The sequence below is a fragment of the Blastomyces dermatitidis genome (assembly GCF_000003525.1).
Source record: "Blastomyces dermatitidis ER-3 genomic scaffold supercont1.3, whole genome shotgun sequence".
Lineage (NCBI taxonomy): Eukaryota > Fungi > Ascomycota > Eurotiomycetes > Onygenales > Ajellomycetaceae > Blastomyces > Blastomyces dermatitidis.
The window spans coordinates 1807472-1829899 of record NW_025544776.1 but is presented as its reverse complement, the minus strand read 5'-3'; the positions used below and the strand labels follow the sequence as shown (position 1 = coordinate 1829899).

At 47.1% G+C, this 22428-nt stretch overlaps 6 protein-coding genes across 6 annotated transcripts; 1 reads left to right on the top strand and 5 right to left on the bottom strand.

The window, feature by feature from the left end:
- Nucleotides 1–2663: 2663 nt before the first annotated feature.
- BDCG_02866 (Fe/S biogenesis protein NfuA) lies at nt 2664–3918 on the bottom strand (the record flags this gene model as incomplete). Its single annotated transcript, XM_045418434.1, has 3 exons — nt 2664–2810; nt 2944–3474; nt 3640–3918. 3 exons carry the CDS (start codon nt 3916–3918, stop codon nt 2664–2666), a joined length of 957 nt encoding a protein of 318 aa, XP_045275015.1.
- Nucleotides 3919–5648: 1730 nt separating this feature from the next.
- Nucleotides 5649–9682, bottom strand: BDCG_02865 (uncharacterized protein; the record flags this gene model as incomplete). Its single annotated transcript, XM_045418433.1, has 6 exons — nt 5649–5732; nt 5833–6261; nt 6344–7803; nt 8531–8740; nt 8949–9279; nt 9425–9682. 6 exons carry the CDS (start codon nt 9680–9682, stop codon nt 5649–5651), a joined length of 2772 nt encoding a protein of 923 aa, XP_045275014.1.
- A 1298-nt stretch (nt 9683–10980) lies between these two features.
- Nucleotides 10981–13126, bottom strand: BDCG_02864 (HIT finger domain-containing protein). Its single transcript, XM_045418432.1, has 2 exons — nt 12887–13126; nt 10981–12773 (listed from the first exon to the last, which is right to left on the bottom strand). Exons 1-2 carry the CDS (start codon nt 12952–12954, stop codon nt 12167–12169), a joined length of 675 nt encoding a protein of 224 aa, XP_045275013.1. The 5' UTR covers nt 12955–13126; the 3' UTR covers nt 10981–12166.
- Nucleotides 13127–13147: 21 nt separating this feature from the next.
- BDCG_02863 (uncharacterized protein) lies at nt 13148–14484 on the top strand. Its single transcript, XM_045418431.1, has one exon. It carries the CDS (start codon nt 13295–13297, stop codon nt 13652–13654), a length of 360 nt encoding a protein of 119 aa, XP_045275012.1. The 5' UTR covers nt 13148–13294; the 3' UTR covers nt 13655–14484.
- Nucleotides 14287–18166, bottom strand: BDCG_02862 (cyclin). Its single transcript, XM_045418430.1, has 2 exons — nt 16831–18166; nt 14287–16733 (listed from the first exon to the last, which is right to left on the bottom strand). Exon 2 carries the CDS (start codon nt 16277–16279, stop codon nt 15074–15076), a length of 1206 nt encoding a protein of 401 aa, XP_045275011.1. The 5' UTR covers nt 16280–16733; nt 16831–18166; the 3' UTR covers nt 14287–15073.
- Nucleotides 18167–19617: 1451 nt separating this feature from the next.
- Nucleotides 19618–22421, bottom strand: BDCG_02860 (uncharacterized protein). Its single transcript, XM_045418429.1, has 9 exons — nt 22210–22421; nt 21649–22148; nt 21528–21572; nt 21398–21470; nt 21052–21313; nt 20869–20971; nt 20675–20802; nt 20365–20578; nt 19618–20249 (listed from the first exon to the last, which is right to left on the bottom strand). Exons 1-9 carry the CDS (start codon nt 22295–22297, stop codon nt 19806–19808), a joined length of 1857 nt encoding a protein of 618 aa, XP_045275010.1. The 5' UTR covers nt 22298–22421; the 3' UTR covers nt 19618–19805.
- Nucleotides 22422–22428: the final 7 nt, after the last annotated feature.

Below are 22428 nucleotides of genomic sequence, written 5' to 3'. Positions count from 1 at the left end.
CAGGAAAAGAAATTCAGAAGAAACTCATCAAGAAGTAGGGGGAAAATATCAAATCTCCTGCACCCCGCATCTCCGTCTTATGCCAAAATAGGGCCAATTCCAGGACTTCCCAATGGTTGATCAATAACTAACTACTGAGCCAGAGCTATTCCTCGATCTCCCATTTTCTCCCATGCACACTACTACATTCTTCGCCTTCAAAAAGGCGCAAGCCAGCAGACAAGGCCAGGGTTCCCCTTGCATTCCTCTTGCTTTGTGATAGGCCCTAATGCTGCAGCGCATGCTCTTGAGGAACGTCGGCGGGCTAGCCAGATGGCCCCCCGGAGGGAGTTGTGGGTTATAGTTGTGCTCCTCTATTATATATGAATCTATGATACACGCTATCGAGGGCGTACCCCCCCCCGGTTCATGGAATCATCGCTCGCCCCCCCTCATCCCCTCATCTCTCGCTTGACTTTTGTTGTACTTTGCCTGGGATGATTCCGGGGACGGAACCTTCGATTGGACTCGGTCTTTTTTGCGGTGATATTTTTACTTTTCCTTATTTTGTTTATCTTCTTTCTTCTCCTTGCATCCTTTGCTGGTAGCTGAGAGAGGAAAGGAAGAGTGAAAAGAAAATAAGTCGCTACGTAGCTCCTTGAACAGGGCCAACAACGAAACGAAACGACTTTGCATCCCGCTGGCACCCCATGCAGAAGATGACATCCATACAAGGCAAAAGGGCAAAGAGTGACGATAAACAAAACCTTAGAAAAAAATTTCCGTCAATTCATGTCCAGGACGCGCAACCGCTTGCGCAACAGTAGTAAAAAGAAGAAAGCAAGAAAAAAAACTGCCAACACATTTAACTAACTAGCTTTCAGGGATTCTCTTCAACCATGAATATCTTCTCAAGGTTAAGTTACCGCCGTGTCCTCCTTCTGTCTGCCACCCCCATCGGTATCAAAAACACCGGAGTAAACATCGGCAACGAAGCGATCCCCGTTAAATCTTCTTCCTAACCTCGAACTCTCGTGTAAGCTTTGGCTACCTGAGTCAACCCCCCCGCCATCGGCAGCTCGGCACTGGGTCTTAAGTCATGATGGGTCTCGGCGGGTCCGCCATGCTCCTGCTCCTGCTGACATCCCGCTCCGCTTCCGCCACCGCCGCTGCTGCCGGACGACCTACTATTCTGTAGGAAGTTTCGATCACTTTTGTCTCAAGATTTGTCTCTTCCTGCAAGCCTGATTCGATAAGCTGGCCATTTTCTCTTTCTTTCTCGTCGCTTTGCTTGTTCTTCTTCTTCTTTTTTTCTTTTTTATGTATGTTTTCCTTTTTCAAGTTCGCTTTTGTTTGCCATACCGCGCTAGCTATACGTAACGGGCAGGATTTTTTTCAACTGCATTTTTTGCAAGGAAATGATTTAAAGCGTGTTGTTCCATGCTTTCGTGTGCCCCGGCGGGTATCTTTGCGTTCGTTGTTCCAGGATTATAGAGGTTGTTACTTTTATACCGTTTTTCATCTTTCTTTTCAGTCCAGTGGAGAGGGGCGCTTCAGCGGAGGAAGCCGCGGCGGCGGAACTAGGCCGGAAAGGAGTTGTGCATGGTTCTCGACGTTATTCCGCGGGGCAAGGTGATGAGAATACGTGCTGGCATATAGACTATATATCTAACTAACTACATATACAATGGGCTCTCAATGAGGGACCATCATCTTTTGACTGCTGATGCTGGTGTTTGTCTCGTCGCCGTTTGTCTAATCATCATGATACAGTATGACCCCCTTTCCAAGATTCTTTTTGAATTTTGTTTTCATGGGCATGTTTCACAGAAAGAATGCCCCAGCAAAGTATTGTGTCTGCTGGAACTCTTGCGCTGTTCCATTATTATGAAGTAGCTTCTCTAGCTTTGAACGGTACATGTTATTTATTTACGAACAAAACATGCATATTGAGCCGGATAGAGATGCCCCATCCAACTACAAGCCAAAACGCCTCTATTGATACCTATGGAATGGGTCAAGCCATCGCCATCTCAGAATGTAGCATCTTCCGGATAGATTGGCAGATAATACATACATACAGCACAGAAAGCCGACTATCTTTGGGGGGGAGGGGAGAGGGATGAGCTGCGAATGAATGAATCAATACCGCTCGCATCCCACCTCTTCATTCTCAAGTGATATTAAAGAACAAGGCTTGTGTGTTTGGTAAAGGCCCCGGTTCAGTGGGCAAGCTTAGAGCGCCAGTTGGTAGCATATTGGATGGTTTTGGATAAAGTCCCCAGAATCAAGAAATAATCATAATAATAATAGTAAATATCTAACAGAGATAGATCTCTTCAAAATCCAGCATTGACGAGCAAAATAACTCACTTATTGTACACAACAGCAGATGGTGAAAGTAAAAATAACACAATCATAAAGGGTAAAACAGAGCCAGGTGAAGAAAACATGCAGAACCTAAGGGCAGTAAGATATATAGATATGTAAATATCTATATAAATATACCAGGGTATGTGTGGACGGAAAGCAAGACCTCGAATGAGTAGAGGGGTGCATGAGAAATCGATCTAAAGGAAGACTTTTTAGATAGCAAAGGGTAGGCCATGAGGTATACGTAAGGTTAGAGGGAGGCAAAAACAGACAAAGAGGGACCCAAAACGAAGCGTTGCTTGTCATGTCGACTACTCAGCCACGTCCAGGCTGCTCGATGCAGCCGTCGCCTGGGGACCTTTCTGCTGCCGTAATTTCTCCTCGAATTTTGCAAATTCGTGCAAGCCAACCTCTTCCTCCTGATCCAGGACGTGGTTGACCTCTTTTACTTCCTCGATCTATAAAGACGGGTCAGCTTCAATTCCCAACAACAAAAAAGGAGACCTTCAAATATCATGGTCGGTAAGTCCGCGTAGGAGCGGGACTATGGAAAAATGAAGGGAAGAATAAAAACAAAGCCAATCCACTCACATAATGCATCAACATAGACTCAATCCCATTCTTCAGAGTCACCGTACTCGAATCGCACGTCCGACACGCACCCCGCAGCTTCAAAGAAACAATCCCATCCTCAAAGCCCCGGAACTCGATATCGCCTCCGTCCTCCTGGATCGCAGGGCGGATCCTCGTCTCCAGCAGCTCCTTAATCATGCTAACAACCTCATCATCATCCTCATTATAGCTCAGCGAGTCTTCTTCGGGCGGCGGGCCTCCAGCCCCAGCCTCTGCGACATTGATAATCGGCTCGCCCGTGGTTACCGCCTCGGTGATCAGGCTGAAGACCTCGGGTTTGATATGTGCCCAGTTTGCATCGCCGGCTTTGGTGATGGTGATGAAATCAGGACCGTAGAAGACGGCCGATACGCCGTCGACGTTGAGGAGCTTTGCGGCTAGCGGAGAGGGGTATGGGGGTGTCAGGGTCGAGCGTGGCGAGAGGTATTCTACGAAGCTGGTTGGGAAGTTTTCGGGGAGGACAGGGTGGTTAGGGTTAAATTTTAGGGCCTACAGGAACAAAATACCAATGGAGTTAGCTGATTGTTTCATTTGCTTTTGCTTCCCTTCATTGTTCGATGCTTGCATTCCCTCATACATCTCCTCATCCACAATACACATTGCACATGAATTCATGTTCATTATCAAAAAAAGGATTGCGCAGCGCCCACTTACATCAGCATTCGGGGTAGTTTCCGTCTGAATAAAAATCGACCGGCTCCCCGTGGCCCCATTTATCTGCGTCCCGCGCCTGGTGGGCTGATGTCGCGGATCCAGAGTTGGTCTATGGCGTGAGGTCGACGAGGTGAGGACCGGGATTTTCGCCGCTTGGGTATGCACGCGCGAGATACAAGCGGGCCCACAGCCGCCCAGGGCAGGCGTCAGAACCCGACTGGCGGGCCGTGATAGTAAGATCGACCGTGTGAATGATCTAGAGAGAGTATGTGCCGCCATTGTGTATGTATAATTCGTACACAAGCAGTTAAATCACGACGTATGGGATGCAGCAGGGTTGAGTCGATGCGAGGATGAAAGCTTTTGAGTTTATTTTTAATTTTGGTCTCGTGAAAGCCGAGTTCCGGATGACGTAATTTGACATTAGTAATCTGGAGTTGATCCAGTGGGTCTTGGCAATAGCACGTGACCGTGATTGTCTGCGAACTCTAACCTCGGGTGGCAAATAGTCCTTCCTCACTGAAGGGAGAACAAAGGCGGGTGAGTGCGTAGTAGGGAGGGAAATGAAATGCTAGAGGGTGCTCACCATGATACTTGACACTACAAATTTTTAGTGTGATTAAGGATGAAGATATGGGATACGCAAGTCAGGTTGAATGCGGGGTTGACCAGGGAGAGGAAGCTGTCGTCTCCTTCTTTTCCCTTTGTTCGAAACTTGATTAAGAACCCTCTCCAATGGATTTTTCGAACTTAGTCATATACTATGATGAATCAAATTAATCAAATAGGTCGAAATAAGAGATATATATGAATATAAAAGGAACAAATTCTATCCTGCTCGTAGTTAAAAAGAGCTTATGATAAATAAATCCAAATCAGGAAAATGGGGAGGTGTGGAGAAAGAAAGAGAAAATGGAGAAGGAAATTGAAAGTAGAGTCACAGAAAGAGTTCCCTCCCCATAGAAGGGAATCAGAATCAAAAAAAGCCAAAGGAGCAAGAAGAGAAGTAAAATTAACAAGAAAAACGTCCGTAACATCATAGTCGTGCCTTCGCTTCCAACACCTCTGTCCGTGGTTTGTCGCAGATACGATTAGTAAAAGCTCTTTTATTTTTATTTTTGAAGAATAATAATTCCACTAATATTCTGAAAAGAAATAAACGCGAAAAAGAGGTCCTATCTCATACCCATATCCTGGTCACTGTAGTGACAAAGTCCCGAGCAACCCCAGCCAGCCAGTCAGCCGACTATCAACACCTGACAAATATGGGCATTGCAATATGCATATGTATAAGAGAGTGGGAGGGAGGGAGGGGAGAGGTATAGTAACCCTGCACCCATCCTTTGAGGAAATAGAAAGGAATCCAGAAAGAAAATCAAGACAACTAGAGAGACGATAACGCGACAAACATAAAGAAGTCGGCTTCAGTTTATACCTATGCGGGTATATACGGATTGAAAAAAGAAAAAAGAGAGAAGCGTTAAATACGGGGCAGTATAAATATATACGTCACAGGTACAACAAGTATAAATGAATATATATGTTTTGACACAATATGAGACGTTGGGAATCAATTATTTCCTATCTCTTTCTTTCTTACTTTGTTCAAATAGATCTCAAATCAGATTCTTCCCCAAGTCTAGTGTGGCGAGTTCCTGAGATGGAGCCGAGCGAAGAGAAGAGGCGAGAGGAATATGAAGCAGGGTTTTTGGCCATATCCGCTCACTTTCTGGTTTCGCTCGATATCAAATCGTATATGGATAAGAATTCAACCCCAAGGGGAAAATTCGGATAAGGCGGAGGGGTTTGCATTCGTACGTAGGTGTAGAAGAGGAGATAAAACTTAAAAAGTTGAGATCTGGTGGGTTTTCCGTTTCCATTCTTCGATTTCGATCTTTGCTCTTCATAAGTTTTGAGTTTCGCCGCAGGCGGCATCGGTTGTATTTGTTTTGGGGGGAGGGGTATTTTCAACATGTCGCATCGAAATATTCAAGTCTGCTGAATACTTTTCAAGCGCGACGCCACCCGAATCTTTTACGGGGTGGCTCGACTCCTGAGGATGGCTCAACTTGCATGCTGCGGTTGTAAAGCTCCTATGAGGGTATCAAGTTAGCTTTAGGTATATGCTATGGAGGGAAGAAGACTGGTGACGGTTATATGCATGGAAGGTTAAAAGCAGAAAGCAAGCCTTACATCCTGATCTCCAGAAAATTTAGTGTCGAGAATAAGACGCTGAACATCTTCGCTTTTCGGGTAACAAGGGAAAGGTGTTCTTTGGCTATTGTGTATGCCCAAAACAACCTCGCCCATGATCTCAAATTTGCGCCAGTTGATGCGATCATTATTCGGGCCGATAAAGGTCTTGTTGCCTTCCTCCGCCGACACAAGATCACGTCGATGAAGGGGCAGAAACGGGATCTTTTCTGCAAACGAGTTCTCCCAAGCCAGGCGGTAGGCGAAGTGGCTCTTTTGTGTGCCCATGAGGATAACTAGACTCATGAATTGTTTCTGAACCCCTGGGGATACTAGCTCCCTAGTTTGTGACAGTCGGAAGACAGGGGTTCCGTTGAGTCCTGCGATAACGGCTCCAAGTGAGTTGTAATTATTCAATTGACGCAATTTCTAAACGACGGGAAGTGGGTCAGCTAATTGCAATCGAATGCCCAAAAAGACTTGTTCGGAAGGGGATACTAAAAATACTAACCATTGCGATATTCATGAATTTTTCTAATGCCTCTGCCCGATGTTTAGGTTTGTCTCGCAACAAGACCATGCTTGCGACGAATAACGCCAAGTGATTGAACTGGTCAATCATCCTGTTGACGTTACACAAACCCTTCGCTGAAGCCCTGTCGTCTGCAGATATGCTCACGTGGCGGACGAGTTCCCGTGGCCTAAACGAGCTAAACATGACCCAGTCGATGCGCGTCACCTCGCGCGCGAATTCATCTTCAGGTATCTCCATGAAAGCTTTCCATTGTTCCTTCGAGAGAAGATTTTTCGGGTTTAATTCCAACCGTTGGGCTTCTTGTTGGGCAGACTCCACACTTAGTAAGGTCAAGAATGATTGACTGGATATGCTGCCAGATCTATAAACGCTCGATGTAGTTGAAAGATTGGAAAAGTTTGAGGCAAGTTCCTGATTTTCATCATTTAAGTCCAACGCGCTCATGCTGCTCATGTTCTCGTCGGAGGATCGCGCAACGAAAGTTGCTGGCGAGCTTTGCACAGATGTGTCTAGAAATGTTTCGACGCTTTCAGAAGCGTTATCATCATCTTCATACGCCCACCCTAAATCATCATCCTCCACAAACTTTTCGAGAAAAGAGTTCATCTCCTTTGCCGCAAAGGCAAAAACAAAGTGTTTCTCCAGCGAGACTATGAAATCTGTCAAGCGCTTTCGGGTTTTCGAGCCAGCAAAATCGCCAGGGTATTCTGATACCCATTGAGACATGATATTGAGCAGTCTTAAGTGGTCTGCATGCCGCATCAACAACGGAGACGGTCCTGATCCAATATTTTCGAAACGAGTGAGTAAAGCGGAGAGGAGCTTAGCTGGAGTGGCGAATTTTCGATAGAGGCACAGGAAGATGCTGGCAAATTTGGCGTCTTGCTTTGACATGGGTGGTGCTAAAAGACGATCCACAAGCTCATCGAAAGTCAAGCCTGGGTCGATTGGTTTGTCTTTGCCAGTAGTATCAGGGCTGGAAGGAGGATTAGACCCTTTCGAATCGTCACCGTCGTCCTCCATATCCAAGAAGCTGCTGAAAGCGTCCGAGCTACCACTATGCCGCCACGAATTCTGCAATCGTTGATATGGGCCCTTATTGGATGCAATTTCCTCGGGGACGGTGCTTGAGCCTAGAGTTTCCCCTCGGTTCAACCGGTTTCCAGGAGGAGTTCTAGGAGGCACAGGCTGCGAATTACTTCGGACATTTCTCGATCCTTGAGCATTGGACGCCAGGTTTGAATCGGGTATGGGGTTCTGTGTTCGAAAGTTGTTATACTCAGCGGAGGTCGGATTGGCCAAGTTGGATTTTGGATTTTCAGAGCTAGCGCGAATATGCTGTCGGCTTTGGGAAGGAACCGGATGCCGCGAGGAGGTTCGAGTGGATGAGGTAGGGTGTGTTAGAGGAATTGGGGAGGGTTGTAGACTAGCTGCATCTATAGAGTGGGTGTTAGCAATCAGCAGTTGGCAGAGATGGTTTGAGCCGGAATTAGGACTCGATTGGGTGGTCTGAAAATTAGCCAAAAAGCAGAGATGGCGAAAATAATAATAATAATAGTAATAATAATAACAGTATAAGCAAGGTTAGGCCTGATTCAGCGACGAGCACCCGGCAGGCCCATCGGTGGCGGTGGATGGGCTGATAGCGGAAGCAGTGTGTGTTGGAAGAAGGGTTTCCAGCTGACGGAAAGCATACGCGAGTGCGAGGTCATTAAAAATAATAGGAGAAGAAACTAAGAAAGAACAGTGGGGAAAAAGCGGGAGGGACACTAGCGTCACAGAACAGGGAAAATAGCCTTGGGTGCCGAACTTATAAATAACACGACCAACCAGTTTGCGTGTTTGGCTTTTTCGACAAGGAAAATAAATCATGCGGGTGCTCACGGGGTATTTTATGGGTGAGGAAAAATCGAGGATGAGGAAGAAGAAATACTGAAAACAAGAAGAACAAAATAAAGAGAAAAAAGAAAACATGATAAAACGGCGGAAACGGTCGGGATTAAAAAAAAAGGTGAAAAAAAATACAAAAATATAGAAAAAAAAAAAAAAAAAAAAAAAAAAGAGTGGGCATGGAGGTCGCGTAGCAGGGTCAGAAACTGCTGCGATGTGGATTTGCGGCTATCACAAGGTGGGGAATGCAGCCACCAACAGAAAAATCCTTACCAGCCGTTCGAGCTATTATAGCCCTGAGGATGTTGGAAATGCATTTCTTCTGTGAGTCTGGAGCCTCAGAATACGTTTGATGAATCTCGATGCCGCCGAGCACTCGGCGCGCCTGGTCGTAAGTTGCAGGGTCTATCCGGGAAGATGGAACTTGGCCCTCGCATCTACACGCCACGACAATCAATGGGATTGTAGCTTTGGGCAGTGCACCTAATCAAGAGTGATTCACAATTGTTAGGTGTTAGCTCCCCTCGTGATAGTCCACACCTGCCTAGTCGGAGAAGAAGGGAGCCACATAAGAAAAAAAGATATTGCGGGTCTGAATGGCATATATATACGCGATTTCCGCTGGCATCTGGCACTAGATGTATAGCAGGATGGGGCGGGATGGTTTGATATTATTAAATTTCCCACTTACTAAATATTCGAGGAAACTGGGCTACGCTCCTCGGATCATATGAATCAAACAGAACGAGGACACCGTCAATGATGGGCAATTCCTGTTCTCCAATAAATTTGGGCCAAACGATCTGACCGTTTTCGTCAAACGAGAGTTTGTGGCTCGCGATTTCCAGCAGTCGTACAAGATAGATGGTTCCGTCCAGGGACATCTTCTTCACTGAGGAGCGTGATATGGGAGGCTGTTTGAGGTCCAATGCGCGCTGCACAAACGTGGACTTGCCCACGCCTTGTGCACCCACAATGGCCAAATTGACTTGGGGAAGTCGAGGTTTTGGTGTAGCAGTAGGCTTTTGTTTATCGTCATCATCCCATACCAATTGTCAGCCTATAAAAGGAATTGACCTGTCCGCAATTTCCCCCAGTATCCTGTTTTTTTGTTTATGGGAGGGGGGAGGGAAAAGGGGGAGGTGGAAATCAAGGTACAGTTCATACCTCACTTAAGCCGTTTGTTGAACCATTATTGTTTTCTGCCTTGGCTACACTGGCCGGCGCCATCTCGTTCTCTTCAATAACAGGTGCTTCTACTAGGCCATGGCCTTGGGGTCGAATGCCGGGATAAGAGTCCCACGAGGGTGCCGAATAGGATCGATTTTGTAGAGGCGGGCGGCGAGGAGGCTGCTGAGGGAGAGCTGGTGGTTCCTGGGCGACTTCGCTTGTCGAGCGCGTTCTCGGAGGGCGTGGAGCGGACATGATATATATATACATATATCTAGGAACGCGGGGTTTAAGAGCTCAGGGGCCCAACAGGTCTGGCAGAGGGGACGAATTGTTTGGGAGGGAGCCTGGGGGAGGAAAAGGAGGGCAGATCATATCCGAAATCCTGATACTATACCACAATCCGCCAGGAAGGCTCTGCCATTGCCATCTGCTCCAGGGAAGAAAGGGCGTGCGTGTAGTATTGATCAAGGAGTTAAAGGAACGGAGCAGCGCGATGTGTGGGGATCCGTCCACACTGCTACGCGAAACTGCGTGGAATATCCGGAGGCGCAACACTGTTCTTTCTAGGTGGATTTGTTTCTTTTTTTTTTTTTTTTGGTTTCTTTTCTTTTTTTTTTCTACCTTCTTTGTGCGCCAAGGGAGGAACTGGTCTCTCAAAGCATGGCCGGTGACGAGGAGAGCAGTCCTACAGCAAGGCAGGGACGCATATTTTAGCCGTCGCAAGAGATGGTGGACGAAGTATGTACCTGTATAGAATGGAGATATGCAGGGCGGAGGGGGTGTGTGGGTGTGTGGGTGTGGGTGTATGTGTATGTGTATGTGTGTGTGTGTGTGTGTGTGGGTGGGTGTAGGTGGGTGTGGGTGTGTGGGTGTGTGTGTCTGTGTGTGTTCTGGATGGCAAAATGCAGGCAGCCTAGGGACCTACACAGGTAGGCAAAGGCCAGAGCAAGCAGTGGATGGTGACTGGAGGATGTTAAAAAAAAGAGCTCACGATGTCTCACTGCCGTCGAATGCACGGTTTGGCGAGGAAGACAGAGGCTCATGGTTGGGCGCTGGCTTGGGCGATGGCTGCCGTGGGATCCTAGCGTCCTCTGGGCAATGCATCCCCTCCGACCTCAATATCAACAGTGGCCTGGCCCTCTCTCTATCTCTCTCTCTCTGTCTCTCTCTCTCTCTCTCTCTCTCTCTCTCTCTCTCTCTCTCTCTATATATATATATATATATATATATATATACATATCTATCTATCTATCTATCTATCTGTGAAATCTGTGAATTACAGACACACTATTTCCTAGGCCAGGGCGATGACGATAATGAGGACGGCCATGATGAGGATATACGGCAAAATGCCCCAATCCAACCCCTCTACAGATTGAGCTGTTTACTTGACTCGCGCGACCACTCATATCACCGCCCCCCCAAAGCTCCCCTTTGACAGCTCCGCGCCTGGATTGAACCGCTCTGGACGCGATGGGTCTGACAAGGATTCGTCTGTCTCGACTGATCCTGGGTGTGCTCACCTGCCTGTCCATCAGACCAGCTAGCAGATCTAGAGCCGGCATCAGCACTGGGTGGCGATCCAATCGCTGCCAAACAAAACCTCCAGTCGATCAAATCAAGCGTTCAAACTAGGGTTGAGACGATATGGGATGTCCTTCGTGTATCATGTGGGGGGCCTTCTTTCAACAGACAAGGCAGGTATCATACAGATCCTGTTTCCGCCCAGCCCAGCTCGATTTTTACAAGGATACAAGGGAATCAGAAAGTCAGTAAGCCGTTTGCTACCGGAGTTGGAGGAAGTGGATTTACTAAATGTTCTGGTAGAAGCTATACTTAATATACTGCATATTCAAAGAGACAATTCAAGGTCCTTCCAACACGCCGCCGATCCTACATGCATAAAACCTCTCCGTACCTAGGCATAAACATACCCCTGTTTTACTCTTCGCGTGGAGTCCCAGGGTACACAGATCGGTATCCTGCAACAGTGCACTTTTCGCAACGTTTACAACCTGCTGTGTCACAAAACATGTCGGTCGATATCCAATCGGGATGCGAGCTACAATTTAAACCGAGGTTTATTGTTGGGCAAAGCTGAAATGTTTTCCTAAAGATGGATCCTGGGCTGGTCATTCTCGCTGAAAAGATGCTCGTCCTGTCGGGGAGAATAATTGAAAGCACGACCAAGTGTTTTACTAAAGCCTTTCAAATGTGATAAACCCTGTACCTAGGTAAACCCATTGTGCTTCCGCTCTCCCAGGCTGTGATTGCTTAACCTAGTCTTCGAATCTCTAGGTGAAACTAGGATAACAGCCCATACCACAGGATGGTGCCTAGGCACGTTTAGCAGCATCGTACAGAATCCTAGGACGAGTCAGGAATTATCGTTGCATAATGCATCCGCTAGCCCGAGGACGTATCAAAGTTATTCAAGTAGGCGGTATCCTGCACTCGAAGCCGCCGCATGTGGGCGCCGAGGAACATGCAGTATGCGGGTATATCTATCCGACTATTTTGTGAAGAAAGATAAGGCAGCTAGCCAGCATGCACAAATTGTATCTTAAAGGCACCGCGGCAGAGAGTGAAAATAATCCCACTTGTCGTTCCGTTCCGTACCGTGGGGCAGGAAAAGAAAGATCCACATCCCAAACACCAATGACCAATCCCAAGAGGAAGTTATCATTTCCCTGGAAAGGGGTACCTCCCGTATCATTGAATCGATGATGTTGATATTCAACCTTCTGACTGTAACTGCATAATATCCCTCGGCGCGTCGTTGTCCCCTAGAACCAAAGCAGCGAACCGCCCAAACCCTTCAATATCATTGCTGTTGGCAGCCCCGTTATTACTCTCCAATGTTTCGCGCAACCGCCTAACTTTTCCCAATCCTCGGTTGAATCCTTTCTCCTCTTTCCAGGGCCCTCTACTCCTCCCTCCTCTCCCGGAGAATCCTCCGCGCCCACGCCCCCGCCCGCGCCCGTAATTGTTATGTTTCGTCTCCACCCACTCTTCCTCGAGAGTAAGTTTGTATATATCTCGTAGCTGCGATCGGAGAGCGGGATATTGGGCAAATAGGTCCTTGAGTGCGCGGGACGACTCTAGATCTTTGAAATCAAGGGGAGCTTTGGGTATATCAGTGTCGAGGATCATCGTTCCAGGATGGTCGGGAATCTGTAGGTGTGGATCTGCTGTGGCTCCACAAGCATCACCGGGCGCAGCTCCAGATGTGCCATTTTGAACACTATCAGGCGGTGCTGTTTGCTTCTCCGGCTCATGATTTTGTTTAGGGGCTTTGGGCGAACAGGATGTCTTATGTGCCTGGGTGCAGGCAAGGGAACAGCTGCGTAAGAGATTCAATCTGGTCAGTATTTTTTTTTGGGGGGGGGAAGGAAAAAGAAAAAGAACAAAATAAAAACCCTAAATGAAGAATAAGAAAAATCATATGCCCCTTACCTCTGCACATTACATGTAGGACATCGATACTTCGACGGTTCAGTTGAGCAAACTTCGCAGAGCGCCATGACTAGCAATCGAATAATGCAATTTTCGACGTGTTCAGAATAGGGACGTTAAGTGGCATGGGCGGATGAACTCGACGGTTGCTCTCCCAAGCAAGCTAGCCAGCTAGCTTCTCAGTCAAAATATTTTAAAACCCTAGGCTTCATTCTTTGTCGTGTTGAGGAAGAATAGTTATCGATAGTTATGGATGGGATTGGACAAAATAGCGCTTATATAATCACAAATTTCCGGGAGCTTCAAAAGCATTTCCCAAGTTCCACATCAGAGCCCATTTAAGTACTCCCTCAAGCAATTGATCCCCCCCTCATACAATATCGAATCTACCCACCAAAGCACACAACGATGACATCCCACTTTCCCTCCCAAGCCCGCGCTCTCTACCGATCTATCATCCGCGAACTGCCCCGCCGCCCTCTTTCGTCCCCATCGCCGCTCGCAATCCGGATCCGCACCCATCTCTCCTCACAACAATCACCAGAGAGCAACAACAGCAACGGCAAGCAATTCCAAATCGCACAAGCGCAGATGGACGAGGCGGAGCAATTCACGCAGTATCTGAGGGCGCAGAGGGAATATGTCACCTTGCTGGAGCGGTATAACCCCGGGGCGAATATGGATGAGGAAGAGCGCGTGCGGCTGACGGCGAGGAGGGTGGGGATGGAATTACCTATTGAGGCGGAGGGGTATGAGAAGGAGGAGTAGAGTGACCGGAAGGCATGACAAAGCAATTTGGGGTTTTTTTTTTTTTGGGGGGGGGGGGGGTGGGGTTAGAGCCCGATAGGGCTTTATACGAACAATGAACCGTTGCTATATTATACCCGATTGTCAGCGATCTGTTCCAAACGGGCTTTTCCCTTAGCCATGTTAAGTCTGAAAACGCTCAGCATTCTCCAGCATGGCAAATTTCCACCTCTACAACCAGCTGTTTTAGATTGGAGATGGTTTTGTCACCTGGAAATGAGAATCCCTTGCTGTTTGGAAGAAGGAAAGCAAGAAGCGGTATTATGAGGTGGTCCTTCGGGGCAGATAGAGGATGCGCCTGTTTACTCCCCTGCGCCAGGTCCTGAGGAACTAAAATTGGCGATTTTGGGTTTACAGATACCATTGTTCAGTATGGCGATGGTGACCATGTTAGATAAGATTGGAGGGTTTGCCATTACTTGTTATTTGTCAAGTTTATGTCTAGGGTTTGTTACGGCACATATACCAGGGATCAGTTTTTTCCAAGTCAGAGGGTGTTTGTTGGAAAGGGTTTTATTGAACTATTGTATTTTTACATGGAGGAATGATTGTATATATAGCCCTTTGTTTGTGTGTATTATATGGAATAGAATATAAATGACTACAAGATGCGAGATATTTGCTCGGCAGCATGGGTTTGGTGTTTATAAATCTCTCTCTTTCTGGGCAAATATGTATAGGCCTACAATTTACATAAATGCACTACCTGAGCTCCTTTTAAGGCATCTACCGCAAATGAAGTAACAAATAAATATATAGGGGAAAGAATACTAACATACAATGAATTAGAGTTATGAAGTATGTATCTCTTTTCTCATTTCTCTTCAATATTTGAATGTATAGTTACGATTTTTCAAAGATTATTACTCCCACAAACGCCCTTAACAATGCTATGCTGTGTTAAAAAGGGAAATAATGACAATAATTAAGAAAAAAAAAACAAAAAGGCATGTCCAATAAGGACAAATAGCAGTAGAGATAACAATGCAATCATTGTACATCGAAAACAAAGGGGTAGATATGAATATATGACTAGGATACCGCCAGCATATTGGTGCGTTTGTGGGGTGGAAAAATATCATCGGATATTATTCAATGAGAGTAAAATTTTTGTTTCGGACATTAGAGAGACGGAGAAAGAGAACGCGCCACGAGAACCGGGTATTGGAGGCCTGCTCATTGTTCGCTGCGCTATTCGGCCATCAAAGGACAGAGGAAGGGAGTGTGAAATCGTTAAGATAATCATCAGAGATCTTTTTTTTGGGGGGGGGGCGAGTTGGAAAGGAAACGGAGAGTACATTAAGAAAAAAAAAAGGAGTGAATTTCCCCATGGATGCTAAGTACGGGACAGGGCGAATTACTTTCCACGCCTCAAACTTTCTAGGTCCGCCCAGAAGTTCGTGACATCCGGCCGCCCATATAGCTGCTCGCGGCTGAGTTGAAGAATCTCGATATTAAGCCGCCGCCGCTGCCGCTTCCGCCAGCCGTTTTCAGTTTTTTCACAGGCAGGTGTTGGCTTGACATCGAAGTGAGAGGTTGTCGCTGTCGCTGCTGGTGCGGCTTTGGTTTCTGGTGAACGGCATGTATGTTAACGTAACTGTATGCCATCGACGCTGGGCTGGCATGGGCCTCTGCTACTATGACGTCGTCTGTAGCGTAAGAGAGCTGGCCGATGCTGGCAGGTGTGCCTCGAGAGCTAGGAGCCAGGCTAGACGAGCGAGACGATGAACTTGGAGCCCTAGATTCGCCACGGGTGAGCGGGGGCAGGTCTTTGACTGACGGAGGAGAGATTGATCGTCCTGATCGGCCGGATCGGTAGGGTGATGGATGTCTCTTTTGGCCTGCGCGATGGCCCTCGAGCGTCGAAGTGTTCAGTCGCGCCATCATCAGGACTTCGCTGGGGTCGGCGGAGAAGTCGTCACCTTGTTCCTCCATTTCGAATTCATTTAGTTGAACCACTTCCTTTTCACCTTCGAGCTGAAGATGCTCACGGATCGGCGCGAGGAACGGCTCGAAATATTCAAAGAGGTCCTGCTCATTGACTCGGGTTTCCCAATTCAGCAAATAGAGCATCTGGCGCTCCATCAAATTGACTTCGGCGAGAGAGAATCCAAAGTCAGCGCAGTCCTTTACGACCGAATAGCGAGCCCAGTGCTTATTCTTCGGGCTTGAATCGTTCAGGTTCTTAGCTGCGAGGATCAGGGATGCAAGGAAGATGCGATGAGCTGTACATCGCATCCCTTTGGACATGGCGGGAAGCTTAGCTCGAAGACGACCTAGATACACCAGGGATGACATCAGGGTCGGAACCTCGACGTGGGATCGGTTCACGATCGAGCAGATGAACTCGGCCAAAGAAGGGAGCGAAGGGGACTGATGCGCCGGCTTCTCTGAAGCATTGAGCGGAGGAGTTGTCGGAGGGGTTAGAGGGTTAGGTTGGCTCAAGGAGGTCGGGGTAACGTGTTCCTCGCATCTTATGACCAGCGCAGCTTGTTGGGCGAGGTATATAACCATCTCACGGGAGACTGGAAGTGTCACAAACTCATTCAGAGCGGCTCGGTTGTAATAAGTTGCTGATTGCGCCATGTCCGTTCTATAAAAACGAATTTGTCGTGTTTTGACTATGTGAGTTTCCGGCGAGTCTAGCAGCGTTGTAAAATGGAGTGGCCCGGAAACTTATTGAGCCAAAAGTCCGAAAAAGAATGATTGCGGAGGTAAAAAGGTCTCCGCTGGGCAAGTCTCGTGCAAAAGCAGAATTATTTAAACAAATTTTGAAGTGTGATTTGTGCAAAAAATTAAGGCGTTAATATAAATTTCGTTGGCAAGATTATGTGTAAAACACAAAGGGAGTGAGTGAATCAATCGCAGACACGCTCAATGAATGGAATATAAACAAATCGACAGTATTTTCAAGTCTCTGTCCAGCAGAGGATTTCGAAGGGATAAGGAGCAGCTGTCGTCCCCAGTTGACACTCTTTTGGACTTCCAGACCTGTCTGGGAGCTGCAGATGCTTCAGGAGGAGGGAATAGAGTGGAAGAGCTAGATACATGAAGAGAAGATGTCAGCCACAAAGTAAACTATCAGGTCTCTCTACCCAGGTTCAAACAAGGGGCCCACGCAGAACTGTTATACTAACAGGGATTTTCCAACAATTCCTTGCTTGTGCAGAGGAAGAACCAAGCTAAAGTTGGGAGACGCTATTGATGAAACGACAAGGCACAGCAATGAACATGCGGATCGTATCCCCCAAGTGGATCGAAGAAGTTGTTCGTCGCAGCTTTTCGCGTTGAGGGTATATAGAGGAGTCAAGTAAAAACAAAAAGAAAAGAGAAGAAAAGAAAACCCAAAACGAAATCTAATAAATCAAGAAATTCTGCAGGATAATAGCCTCTAATTATATTAAAGAGACAGAAAAAGAAAAGCGACTAATAGAACAACGAAACAGAATGAGAAAAGGCCGTGAACATGTGGCTAAGTCTTGTGAAAGGAATGGAGAACCGGACGACAATATTCAAATATATACACAGACGTGTCGGCTCGATCCGAAGGGAACGAGAGAAAAAATAGTCACGGAGGCGTCCAGATTTAGCAAGCCCTGACATCGTACAGAACAGGCGTCTCGGGGGCGGGCGGCTGGTAGCTGTCGAATGGTCCATAGGATCATTCATGTTGGCCAAACGCACGAGCGCTGGCGTTTGACATAATCTGCCACAGTTGGATATGAAGCGGAGCGGAGACAACAGACAGCGTTAGAGCTTAGCACAAACATGACCAACGCAGGAGGCCGCAGAACCCTTGAATGCAACAGGATCCACGGTGGGAAAGGCTAGGCGTGTTTGAAAATCAGAACGTCGAGTCTCGTGAGCGAGTCAAACCCTGTGTTCCCACGCAGGCGTGACGAGCCTCTTGATGCGAAAGGGACAGAACTCGACATGTGGGCGACTCCTCCATCGTCAGGAGGTAGAACCAGTTTCAGTCAGACGTGCCCTATTTTGTCTCGAGTTTACCGCTGGGCTCTTGGAACGCCGGGGCCTTGAAGATCACGCTTGGGGCTTCGAAGCATGTAAGTCGCTCGTTGCTCGCTGCCGAACCAGGGCTCTTGATTGCAGCCGGGATGCCGGTTAAGGCTGCACCAGGCGCAACGACCAGCTTCCAACTTCCAAGGTTGGGAGAGAATGATCGAGATCCCTGCGGGACACGCTAAGGCACAGCCAATGATCGCGTGTGTTCTTGAAAAAGAATCATGCTCATGCAACAAAACTGTCCGCTTATCCTGTTGCGCCCAGCACGCATGATTGGTGGAGGTGAAACTTTCTTCATATTGGCCTCGTATCACCAGAGTTCAGCGACGGGCAGGAATTCGTGCCGTGTGGTTGACATTATTCTCATTCTGATAATTGTTTGCGTATATAATTAACATCCCCTTCCCTTAACTACCCATCTATTCTTAGACAGAGGTTTATGTGTGTTGGGGATACCAAAGTTGCCCGGCGGCTTGGGTCCAAGCGTCTAGGTGGGACTTATTTAGGGCTAGGGCTGCAGGGGATTTCCTGAATGGGCGGTAAACCCTAATTAATTGACTAACTTAAATAATATTGATTTTTTTTTTTTTTTTGCCCCTAATACACACCACCGTACTACATTCATTTCATTTCATATGCAGAAAGAAAGGGTCAATTGATGTTGTCGTTTGCGTCCCTTTGGGTATATCCTGGCAGGTCAAAGGGTAACTAATAATCATCATCATCATCATCATCATCATCGGCGTTGGCGCTGGTGGTTCGCTGAGGCCTTGCGTTGGCTAATTTTAGGGGCATGCACTCCGCCAGCAGTCGCTTGGTCCTATTGATTCAAGCGCCCTGTTCGTAAATCGGTTCTCTAATTTCCATCTGGATCTCGCTGGCCAGTCAACATTCACGGAGCTCGGGATGAGTTGGCATTTGAGGCAGCAAGAAATTTTTCATGTCTGGCCATCGAAATTTTGCAGCCCTTCTCTCACTTGTTTCAAACTTTTGTTGTTTTGTTTTCATTCTGATTCCTCACCTATCATTAGGATGATCGCTTTGATTGGGAATTATGGAACCCACGCCGCCTGCCTTACGAGACTAAGTCGCGGAGAGGTAAAGCAGCTTATTTCGCGGTCAAGGGTTGGACTCATTCGGCTTCACCCTGTCATGGCCTTTTTTTTGTTTTTCTTTTCTTTTTCCCATCCAGAGAGTGAGGCATGATTGCCAAAGCTTCCAAAACAATCCATAATGAAGGCGTTTCCTTGTCTGCGGCTGGAAACCAACAATATAAAAAACTCGGGACGTCTTTGATATCGGCATGGCAACCCAAACCAGGATCGCAAAACCAACCTGCCCAAAGCCAATAACAATGGAACAGACCCAATAGGGTCAAACGAGAATATGCCGTTTTCCAGCAGCACAAGCGCCCGTCCCAAAACTTCTCTTTCCTAGCCGCCACGCGATATTTTTGGATTTTGGCCATGAAACATGGGTTTCTTCCGCTCCCTGTCCGCACCCTGGGTTGGGATGTTCGATATAACACTTCCTCCTCACAATATCCTTTCTGTATACATAGAATTATATGCATTGTTCAACCCCATTATTGATGCAACAATGCGCGAACTATAAGTGTGGCTTATATCCCTGAACGGCGGCTGGAAACCCAAGAAGGGAACTAAATTTACCCTTAGGAGCCTTATTGTTGTCTTTGCTCCATTATCCACCTCTGTTTGGCCCCATTAACAAACTCTTGTTACTTTTTGTTTCTAGAACTGTGCCCGTGTTATCATATTCTTGGGTGCTCAGCTCATGTCAGGCTCCAGCAGATGCATACTCTTGTCGCCATCTTAACCCGATGCCAGGCCACCAACATCCATTCTTACAAGATGCAGCTACTATGTAGCCCAAAGGACATGTTCGGATATTTTTTTAACGTAACAATCATATTATTTCTGAAAACAGAGCACGATTTCTTCAAATATCCCCGGCCATCACTGAGAACAGCAAGCGTACATGCTATTTCGACCTCAGTCCATTCCCAGAAGCTTCGGTTTTCCCTTATGCCCTCCTTTTACTGAGGAAATATTACCTATATCTGCTCCCTCTATTCAAGTTCTAAGGGCGTGCCATCGTTCTTCTTAGCTATGTTGCCGTTCTGAATATTTCCACCTCCTACGTCTACTTTGACAGGCTCCCACTTCACGGCGATCGGATCATGCCCACTGGTCCGTATCCTGCATCCGTTTGTATCCCAAAGCTGGAACTGAAGATTAGCCGGTCCGATAACCGCTCTAATCTCCAGCTTAACGAAATAGTAAGAAGGTCGATAATGGTACCAGCGGTGATTTTTTTGTTTCTTTCCCACGTCGTCTGTAAAGATGCTGATTTCGCATAACCGCTCCGCGCCATCATCGGCCATGTTCTGTGGGAGTCGCTCGGGGGCCAATGTCGACATGACTATTTCGACCTTCCATGGTTCTTGTATCCGTTTTGGATCGACCTTTTTGTTAAATCTTTTGGATATCCCAGTGGGTGGAGTTGCGCCGCCCTATGACCGAGAAAGAAAAGTTGAGTTTCTGGTCAGCAATTCCCACTCCGGTACCCGTGACGCTCGCTTCCCACTTCCCACTTTCAAACGGGATTCAGTAGAACAGAGGCTATACCTGAATAATAATCCAATCAATCTGGTCTACAGCGTATATCTTCTTATCGCGGGCATCATATCTCACAGGCTGTCCTAAATGGATACGCGGTTTGTATGCTTTGTCACACAGGATCCCATAGCTCACTGGGCTACAACGAGATCCAAAAGGAATGACTCCTCGGTGCAAGTGCTGTATACGGTTCATAACCAATCCTTCGACGACTGCGAGCTGACTACGTGGCAGTGGAAACGTCAGTATCCACAACATATATTATCAGTCAACGTGTGTCCGGCTCTAAGATGGCAACCTAGCAACCAATTCCACATACGGTTCTTCTGCGATAAGGACCTTCATGGCTCCAGAACTGCATGACGCATTTTCGCTTTCATACCTCTCCAAAAGGCGTCGTTTTACATATGGTGAGCTACCAAATCCACCGGAGAGTACAAGATATGACTTCATGCAACGCATGTTAGATAAATGAACCATAGCCAAACTCTTGAGAACGGACGGGATACGAACTATTTTTTCCTCGGGGTGTTTCTTTTGAACCCTGCCAAGTTGATCTTCAATAAGAGCATACATCTCTTCGATTTTTACGTCGAAGAGCTGTTTAATTTCATCACTACCACAATTATTTAGTAAGCGCGTGTTGCTACATCATGGGAGAAGAAGCTCTGGGAAAGGAAGGGCGGGCATTAGAACCTGGTAATCGCAATCTGGCCATTGTATACTTCGGCTTCAGGGAAATTCATTCCAGTTAGGAAAGGAACCTTGAGCCTTAACGATGAAGTTGTCCAGTTCGTATTTGTGCCGAACGAACATTTAAAACGTTCAAAGCCTCCACTCATCATTTCCCATGCAATATCTTTTGGAGAAGCCGGCAAATGGTCGCGAACATTTTCAAGTCTCTGAAAAATCAACTGGTGTGCGGAGAAATCGATGAACACTGAACCAATCGGTTGTCCTAGTTTGCCTGGTCAGCGCTGTTGGCTATCGAACGTATACTTTTCCCTGGTTCATTTTGGTCAAGTATTACTATCTCCCTCACCTTCAACATGACTAAGGGGCTCAAGTTTAGAGGGTTCCCCTTTTGACGACAGTATTTTGAGAACGTTGACATCCTACTTTCATTATTATACGCCCTGTAGTGTTTATATTGGGGGAGGTTATTCACTCACCGTGGTACCTCCTCCTGCATCGCAAACGAGAATCACATCCCCTTTCTGGATAACCAAATGTTTGCTATTAGAAAGCTATCCTGTACATAGCAGAGGAATGCCTCGACGCTGCTTAACTTACTTGATAGTGCTGCTTACATGCATACACCGCCGCAGCCTCCGCCTCTGTGAGCCCAATGGTGGCTTTATGATTCTTGGAATCCAAATAGATATACTGTTGGAGTTCAGCACGCACGCGTGGGTCCCTCCAAGTGGTAGGGATGCTGTAAACGAACTCAACCCGAAGCGAAGGAAAATCCGGTATGGTGCCTGCGAAGTGCGAGATTATATGCTCATTAACACAGCGGGTATAGTCGCGGAACCATTTCAGCGCGTCCTTGCGAGTGGGTGAGCCAGGCTGGGGATCTTTGTAGTCGGGGGAGAGAAAGAGCTTGAAGTATTCTTTGATATCAGCCTCGCTTCCTTCGTTGGAACACTGGAATCCCCAGCTCTTGAGGACGTTCGACTTGTCGTATTCTAGCTGGGTCGGGACTTTATTCGCGAGTTCATGAATCATCTTTCCTGGCCAGTGTTGGAGAGTCTTTGGCGCCGGCCATTCCGGTGCATAGGAATAAGAGACTCCTTTAAAACGGTCAGAAACACCTTTTTTTTGGTTTACATTTGGCTGGAGGAAAAGTCCTACCTGTGCCGGTCAATCCAAAGTCCACACCCACAACCACATCTGGTTGCCACTCATCATCCAACTCCATCGAGCGAGTGTCGTCGGGCATTGATCAAATGTTTTCTCCCTTGCGATACTCTTGTATCCACCGTTATGTCTAAAGGAGGGAAGAACGAGAACTGCTTGTTCTGTTCATTTTTCTACGAGAACCCAGGCTTTTGGTTAAATTCAATTATGAGA